Here is a 9,515-nt window from a genome sequence, read left to right on the forward strand (position 1 = left end):
TGGAAGGCAGGTTGAGGGAGATCATCTTACTAATTTTTTTTCTTGTAATGGCAGGCTGTGATTATGAACTGATTATTTCATAAAGATTTTGGTATTTTACACTATTGTGTTTTGCCAGTACTTAAAAAAATCCTGTCTTTCTTCTGCACTGGTTCCTCCACCCTCAATCATCAAGTTGCACAGAGTGAAGCTGGGAGAATGTGGTACATACAACAAGTGAGGTTTTTTAAGTCACCAAGACCCTGATAGTTCCCTAAATCCTGTTACTGAAAGAGTGAGTCTGAATGTACAACCAACAAAAGAGCTGTGAATATAAATTAAATCACTTTTCTTGAATCATCAAAGATAAATTAATTGTGTCTGTTGACCTTCAATAGGTAGTGGAGCAGATCTAAGTAATCAAGTAAAGCCATCGGACATGCTACTCAGCAGTCAAGGGTTTGAAGATAATATTACAGAATCGCAACATGTGCTAGTGGCCGAAATCATGGCATCAGGTACGAATAATGAGTTCTCCAGTAGAGTATTGGTTCCAACAATTTCCATCCTACCAATTAGAAATTCTGAATTATCTCTTTAACTTAATGTTGGCTAAATCTACACAAAGCTGGTGAAGCCAAAGTTGGACTCCAACTTCGGTCCTTCCTCTCTTCTGAACTGTGTGCCTGAGGAAGATGGCTCCATATTAGATTGGACATGAACTTTAATCATTGACACTCCGAACCTTCTTGGAAGAACTCCAACTTGGAAACAAGGGTGAAAAATAGGACAGAACAGATTGGAGTGCATCCTTCCATCCCTGGTATTTTTGGTATTTAGCCCATCTAGCTTTACTTCCATTAGTGTGAAAGTAGATAGTAATTGATAAGCAAATATAGGTTGTTGTTTTAGCTGCACCAGAAAGTCCACAAACAGCAAATGTTAGATTTTTTTTCATCGTCTACATGGCACATTTATCACCAAAAATGCTAAGTTGTTTGTTGAATATGTATCAACTTGAGAGAACCTGATTCTTTCATGTTCTATAGTCACTCATGAAGCTTATGTTTTCAAACTGGGTTTAGCTCAGCCCTAAGGCTTCTGCACACCCATCTCTGCTCACGGTAGGTCTCAGTGCAGCTCTACTTTGAAACATATTTATTTATATTTCTGAATAAGATTTTTAACAAAGTGTCTGTGACTAAAAATAAGTTTGAAAACCCCACAGTAGGACATTACCTACACTTAACAAAGCGCCCATCCAACTTGTGGTCTGCAGACTACTTTGTCAATGTATGAGTCCCTGGGACCGCTTACCCCTCCTTATAAGAACTTAGCAGTGCAATTTGGATAAAATACAAACAAAAAGGTGGCTATTTTTAATAACGATAATTTGTATAAAGCCGTAGAGTTTATCAGGTACTTTATTCTTTAATTGGATCTTATCACAACACATCATTTTCCAGATTTGAAAACTGAGACTAAGATATACTGTTAGTGAAGTGACCAAAGATTTTTGAAAATTATGACCAAATAATTAATTTATATGAAGGAAAGAAGTACTGGAAAACACTGTCATATTATGAATATTATTCATTTAATGACTATTTATCTGCCACGTACCATACTAAGTGTTGGGGATACTGGAAGAACTAAATAAAGCCCCAGTGTCCAAGGTCACAGTCTGATGTGGAGACAAACAAGAAGATGGAATAAAACAACAATAATAAATATTAACAGTAGAGAATTTTTCATAGTCAGTAGGGATCCCTAGAGGTTCATAGAGTATATTTTAAAAGACTAATATTTGGGGGACTCAAAGACCAACATAAATGACAGTAAATTAGTCACATGGGTGGGATGAGGAAGTGACAAAATAGCCAAAGATTTGGAATACATATATAATAGGCAGTATTTGGCTTTCTCCCTGGTGACTATACTCAGTTTTGTGCAGAACAGATGAAATTGATTGTCCTGGTGAAAATTACTTCATCTTTCCATACCTATTTTGTCTTTGCCTATAAAGTTGTAGTTATACCTGTGTTAGGCTGAGGGGTCTTATTTATATTTTACAGTGAGATTTCATTTCAATAAATTGTCTATACTTAAATAAGTTTGAAAACTCTATATTAGATTTTAGCTCAATATATTCTTATTCTCCAAAGCATGCAGACTGATATGTAGCAAGTAGATCTGTGTACAATATGGCTAAAAGATTCCATCACAAAAAGTTTCATTGTCACATTTATCAAAATCACAAATTATTCTAAATTCATGAATAAAATTTAAAATTTTTAATGTGGCCTGTTGGGCCCTAGATGAACTAACCGTTACACAGCTCGCCAACTTAAATCTGTGCCCTTCCTTCCTCTACTTACTGTGTCTGGCTTCAGTTACCCTGGCCTTACCTAAGTGACATACGGGTATTGTGTTCTTGGTCCACAGTGCTCTTTCTAACTACATCAAGTCCTGCTAATTCGTCACTTCTCAGTTTCACGTGCCCTTGCTCAGAAAGCCTTTCCTAGTCTCCTGACCAGGTGAGGTGAGAGCTACTTCAGCTCTCAGAACTAGGTATTGTTTCATGATAGTGCTTATCATAGCTATGCTTCAATATCAATTATGCAAGAAAGCAGAACCCTTGTCTATATCCTTCGCCACTGTATTTTTGGTCCTCATTAAGATCTGGCACATAGTAGGCACTTTTGAATGAAATTATTAATTTTACTTACAGGCCCAGAATCTTTTCTAGTGTGATAAGGCTAATTCTGATTCAGGCTGTCACAACATTCTTCTTTATCATCCTTATTTCAAGATGCATAATATTTTAGAATTCTCAAAGGATTTTTTAAAAAATCATATTTTTCTTCAACAATCATGTGAAGTGGACTGGATGGAAATTGTCACCTGTATTTTAAAGAAGAGGAGCATGGAGCCCTGGTATTCTTTTTTTTCAAAGCTGGTTCGTGGCAGAAAGAGCTTTGGCTATAGCCCATCCCTCCAACAATTTCATATCTATTGCTTTTCATTATGCAAAGCTGCCTTAGAGTTTGCAAGTTACCAAATAAATCCTGAATCATATTCTAATTTAAGATAACTCTGCAAGTGATTTAAAATTTCTTGAGTAATTGGATACTGTCCACCACACATTCTGAATAGCCTTGTGATTTGGGAGCTAGGCCTCCAAATAAATGTTGAATCAAATGGGTAATTGATTAATCTGAATTTATCCATCTCCGAGAGTCATGAGTGACAGAGAACCAGGCAAACCTGAAAGAAATCTCACTAAGCCTGAAAGAGAAATCATGTTTTTCTCTAAGAGAAGTCTCATTCAAATCGCTAAGCAAATCAAATGCAATTATCCAATGTCTGCGTTCACATGGCATCGAATCCTACTTAGATAATTTAACTTTCTTTAATTTATGGGCAAGTTTGAAGGGCTTCTTTGACTTCTTCTATACTCATTTGAGCAAATTTAGTAGTGAATAGACAGATGACAGTTTATAACTGTGGGATGTCAGATCCCCTTCACTCTAAAAGGGAGGAGGCATTTAGAGAATGATTATATATATATAAGTAGTTAAGAGAAAAAAAACTTGCTCATGTTTATGGCTCATCATGCAAATCTGTCCCCTGGGGCATTTGCATTTCAATGGAGTATGAAATCAAATGATCCAGTTACAACATTTAGTTTGTATGGTTCGTGACTTTGTAAAAGTGCCTTGAGGTTTGCAAGTCACTACATAAATCCTGATAATAAGCATATATTGTGACATACATATTCTATTATATGAAATATAAGTTTAGTAAATTGAGAATAAATCTTTATGACTGAATCTCTTTGTCATTTTGGTACACAGAGCTACTTGGCTTTATATTATTCTGTATGCCTTTGAGGGATAAGAATATTTTGACCTCTTTTGTATGTCATAATGATTGGGAATTCTCAAATGAGCAATAAACTTTTTGAAATTTGAGTCCATTTACTCCTAGCAATTTTATAATTCGAATTTTAAATGCTTTTAAAGCTTGTTAATAAGTTCACCCAGGGTCGTTTGACCAACAAACACTTCTTTAAGACTAAAGATTTGTTAAAAACATAGAAATGGAAACATACGGCTTGTGGGTCCTTTAATATAGCTATAACTTGCAGGTCAACAGTGTTTCTATTTGGAGATTAACCCGTCCCAAACCTTGAGAAAGGAAAAGCTGGAATGCACTGTAGAACCCAGAACGTGAAAGCCCATTTTCTCCTCTGAGGTCTGGAAATAATCTGATGGGGTTCTCACTGTTTGCAGATGACGACGACTGTGGTCCCATGGAGTGTGGTGCACACTCTCAATGTGTTTCAGAGGGAGAGGTTGCCACGTGTCAGTGTTTGAAAGGATTTGCTGGGGATGGAAAATTATGTTCTGGTAAGAGTAAAGGCCAGTTGATACACATAATTGTGGAAAATAGTGAACATTCATTCTCTCAGATCATATGGGTTCGAAATCTCCAGAAAGATTTACGTAATCAGCAGAATTGAATAAATTATTTGGTATTAGCTAAGAAGATTATGGGTGGCATGTATAGTAAATATGAAACATATATGTTGTTACATTACCTTGAGTTTATGTCAAAATTATGTAATTTATGCAGTTGACATTAAGGAGAAAAATTTATAATTAGTTTCAGAAGCATGAATTTGAGTTCAAGTCAAATTTAAAAATTTAACAATTCCAATAAAAACATAACTTTTTTTTCCTCCCAAAAAAGCTTAGGTCATAAGTTTTAGTTTAGTAAATGGATTGTGAGGCATAGGTTTTTGTTTTATATTAATAGCCTCAAAATTTAAAATCAAACATGTGAGAAATCTGTAAAAAATGATTCAGACATGAACTTTATGTCTAAGAAATAGAATTTGCATTGCATTTGCAAACAGTCTCTGTAAACGACTAAATGCTTGTAAGATTATACTCATTCTTTTGTATTAGCCTCATTTATATTGAGATTGCTTATATATTTCATTAGTTCATCATTTGCCCACAGATATAGATGAATGTGAGATGGGTATCACGGTGTGCCCGCACCCCTCTTCCAAGTGCATCAATACTGAAGGTGGCCATGTCTGCCAGTGCTCACAAGGCTACCGAGGAGATGGAATTCACTGTCTTGGTAAGAGCGCATGTGCTGAGGCGGGTGGGTGGAGGCAGGCCTTAGAGAATCACGAAGTGCTCTGTCTGTGGTAGGCCAAGAAAAGATAGGGTCACACACATGATAAGACTAAAAAAGGAGTTGCATGACCCGTTCAAACGGACACATTTCTGTTCTTGGTACATAGTCAAGTTTATGCCTTCATGCTGTTCTTTCACTAGTCAATGTCAAATCCGTGCGGAGGTTATTTACCCCTCTGCCTTTCTAATTCTTTCTCTGGGATGAAGTGACACAGTGCCTCATCAATACTCCATACTTCCAGCCATAATGAGGGGATTTGAACAACATTTTCTTTGTCACTGAATTTGTCGATTGAACTGTGGTGAACCGCAGAGCTGATACAGGTTTTGCTGTGTGTGTGTAGATGAAAGAAGGTGTGGTTCTGTGAAAAAACTCCTCGGGTGGCTTTTGATAAGTTCAATAAATGAAAGACTCAAGCAAGGCACTGACATTTAGATACAAATAAAGAATGAGTAAGACTTCTTTCATAATCACCATCCTCTGCCAAGTTCTGGGTGTGGCTCGTTGGATGGGAGTTCACTTAGTGGAGGTCTTGTCCCATTCCAGGTGTCAGTAGTATAGCATCACCACACAAGTAAAGACCTGCCTGAAGCCACTGGAGCCCAGTGAAGTAGTTAACTAAAGTTTTACAGGGCTTTAAAATGTCTCTTTCAGTATTTTCTTTTCCTTCTAAAAACATAAAATTCTTTTCACGGTGAGGAGCAGATGCCCTGATAAGAAACTAAAATGGTACTGCTTTCTCCTGCATGTTGAGGTTAAAGATGAACTATCAGTCATAACTACCAATTTTCTGGATCTGATTGGTTTAAATCAGACCTTTATCAGATTAGTTTCATCGAGTCCGCAGACATCTGTAAATGCTCTTTTAAGCACATATTTGGCTGTCAGTCAGGAAAATGTCACTGCTCCAATTAAGTAGGCTCATAGATAATTTAGACAAACAGGCTTTATATTTAATTTACTTTGAAGAGAAAGAAAGGCATACTTTCTTGGATGTTTAAACTCATTAGACTCTGAATTTTCACTCTGTTACTAACCCACCTCCTTCCAGTAGCAAACATGCCATGGGGTGTCATGTCCAGGAAAGACTGAGCTTGTTCCTGTCCACTCCCTGTCCCCTTCCTTCTCTCTCTACTCCTCTCTCCTTCCCTCCCTCTCCATAGATAGATAGATAGATATCGATAGAGCTATGGATAGATGCAGTGCTATATAAAAGCATTGTTATTCTTATTGTTAAGGGTAGTTGTGTTTTTTGGCCAAGAGTATATCTTTGTTTTTGCTTCTTGCAAAAGCTCTCTCTCTCAAGGCGATAGATAGTTCATACAAATTATAACAGAAGTCAGTAAAAACAAAACAAAACAAAACAAAACAAAACAAAACAAAACAAAACGAACCCTCAGTTTGAGTTGTTCAGGTTAGCAATTCAATGTGATAAATATTTAATTGGCCTCTATTAGTGCAAAGGCACAGTACTTGGAACTGTGAGAAATACCAAGATGGTGAAGGCAGTTCTTGCTTACAGAAAAAATGTGATCTAAAAGAAATACAGCTTTGATAAGTGGTGAAGAAAGATATGTATCATAAGAGAAGTGAAAACTACAGTGGAAGTTCATAACTGGAAGAAATATCTGTTTGAAGTAATGGGAATGTTTTCAGGGAGGAAGTATCATTTTGGATGGACCTTTGGGCATTTTCCTTAGGTAGAAATGAAAAAGCAGAGAATAGCCTAATTGAGCACTAAGTGTAGGTTGTATATAACGGAAAACAAACTGAGGCTGGTAGGGTGGTATCTTAGTCTGGTATATAGACTAGGTGGCCTAAACAACAGACATTTATTTTCTCCCAGTTATGGAGGCTAGTTGTCCCATATCAAGGTGCTGGCTTATTCGGTTCCTGGTGAGGATTCTTCCTCGTGTACAGATGGCCGCCTTGCTGCATACACACATAGCCTTTCCTCTGTGGTTCATGGAGGTAGGGATGGGGAGGTATCTGTAGATCTGGCATCTCTTCTTCCTTTTGGATCAGGGCCCGTCTCTTATGACCTCATTTAACTTTAATTACTTCCTTATTAGCCCTTTCTCCAACTATAGTCACACTGAGAGTTAGGAATTCAATAAATAAATTTTGGGGGATACAATTTAGTCTATGACAGGTGGGTTGGGTTACATTTGTGGAAGACTAGCATCTGATGAGGTTTTACTTCTTTAGACCAGCACTGTCAAATGGAAATATAATGTCAGTCGCATGTGTAATTTAAAATTTTCTAGTACATTTGAAAAAGTAAAAAGAAACAGGTGAGGTTAATTTTAATAATATTTTATTTATTCCAAAATACCCCAAATATTAACATTTTAATATTGAATCAATATAAAAGTTATTAAGATAGTTTACATTCTTATTTTGGTACTCAGACTTCAAAATCTGGCATGTGTTTTACACTTCCAGCACTTCTCGGTGTGGACTAGCTGTGGTTCAGCTGCTCAGTGCTCACACATGGCAACGGCTACCATATTGGACAGCTTAGGTCTAGGCAACAGAGAGCCACCGGCAGCATTTGAGTCAAGTGGTCCAGTGACAGGAGATGCGATTGAGGAAGATTCATCTGGCACTGGTGCTGAGTGGAGGAGAGTGGGATGCAGAGAACATAGTTAGGCTGTTCTTCTTAAATAATGCAAAACCGAGGAGCGGAGGGCCCTAGATGTTAGGGTGGTGGTAACTGAGGAAGGAAAAGGTGGATAGTTAGGAAAGAAAGTGATGACTCAGTTTATCTTTATGTTAAAAGGCAAAAGTGTTTTATTTGATATGATCAGGACTTCTAAATGTTTGCCTAGATATAGTTTACCAATCTCCAACCTTCCCACTGAGCTTCTTGTGTTGGGAAGGTTCTTTCCCTTCCAGGCAGTGGGAAAACTCCTAGCCTCATGCCAGGAGTTTATCTGGATGGACAAGCAGCCGAGAGACCCCCTTCATCTCTCTCACCAACTTTCATGATAAAATTTTCGAATCTAAAAATGTGTGGAGCTCTGAGAACGTGCAGCCTGACAGAAGGCAAAGGTGCTTCCCTTCTAGAATGTTGGGTTTTCTAATTGAATGACCCTCATCCTCTTCTATACCCCACTTTTCTCTTCTCTGCTCCTTTTTTTTTTTTCTGGCAGATATTGACGAGTGCCAACTGGGCATGCACACCTGTGGGGAAAATGCCACCTGTACAAACACAGAGGGAAACTACACCTGCACGTATGCCGGTATCCCGTCTGAACCTGGACGGGTTTGCCCTGGTAGGTTGGCGGGTTATCTAGATCCAAGGGGAGGGACTTGATTCCAGAAAATTCTGTACTCCAGTGTATTTGCATTAGAGATTCTAGAAATCATTTGGTTCAATCAGCCTGGAGAGTTTGCTTTCCTGATTAGGCTGATGCTGGGTTTGAGAATGTAAAATGGTCCAAGTTTTCTTAATTTAACAACATCTGGAATAAATCCTATTTTATTACTTGTAATTCAATAAAGGTGGAAACACAGGTGGTTCTCTTTAACTATGCAGCTAATGTCCTGATTTGTAATGTTGATTTCTCAGGCTGCTGGAACAAGTCTGTGCGGTTAGACAGGTTGAGGAGGGTATCTGGACTTTTCGCATTCTGAATCATTTAAAAATATTACTTTAAAAAGTCAGTATTTCTTGATCTGAATTAGAATTCCAGCTATGTTTTCTTTCTTTTTAAATGTTCACAATGGTCGGCTCCTGCGTCCTAAATCTCTCCCCATACTGCAGTATCTTCTCTCCATCAGCGCCCCAGAAGGGGACTGGACGTCAGAATTGGGGCTCTTTTCTATTACTGCCAGCTATTTACCTGCCTCTGCAAGCAGAAAACATACTAATAAATGAAAGTTCTGTGCTTGCTTGGGTCTCTTTTTTTTAAAACATGATTTTATCAAATAATTTGCTCTTCTTAAAGGTATCGGAAGACCGTTACTATTGATATAGTCAGCTACACACCTTAACGTTTTCCTTTTAAAGAGCAGTGAAAAATTCAATGAAAGGATCTTTGCCACTTTGGCATATGGTAACATTTCCTCTCTGTCAACGTGACTAGTTTTGTCTTTGAGGGTTTCCCTGAAAGTTAAATATTTTTTAGAAGAAATTATTGTGTGGGAGAAAATTTGGAGACTCCCAGGATAGTGGGGGTAATAGACTGTGTACTGGTGGGTGGTTTATAAGCCGTAAAGAGATATTGTTGTTCAGTGAGACCCTCTTAAAGCTAGCTGTCATTTCACACAGTTAGTATGTGTTTGTGGATGACAGATGTGCTTTTATAATGAGATCA

General features: G+C 37.7%; 1 protein-coding gene across 2 annotated transcripts in view; it reads left to right on the forward strand.

Annotated features, from left to right (window-relative positions):
* Positions 1-9,515, forward strand: part of EGF (epidermal growth factor) — an 82,624-nt gene that overhangs the window by 59,424 nt on the left and 13,685 nt on the right. The window contains exons 16-19 of one of the 2 annotated variants that reach the window (XM_006918920.3): positions 378-497; positions 4,275-4,391; positions 5,008-5,133; positions 8,349-8,471. In XM_006918920.3, coding sequence (XP_006918982.2) covers positions 378-497; positions 4,275-4,391; positions 5,008-5,133; positions 8,349-8,471 — 486 coding nt within the window. The remainder of the gene's footprint in view (positions 1-377; positions 498-4,274; positions 4,392-5,007; positions 5,134-8,348; positions 8,472-9,515) is intronic. The other variant, XM_025051803.1, reaches the window with a different exon arrangement.

Source organism: Pteropus alecto, unplaced genomic scaffold (assembly GCF_000325575.1).
Source record: "Pteropus alecto unplaced genomic scaffold, ASM32557v1 scaffold5, whole genome shotgun sequence".
NCBI classification, from domain to species: Eukaryota; Metazoa; Chordata; class Mammalia; order Chiroptera; family Pteropodidae; genus Pteropus; species Pteropus alecto.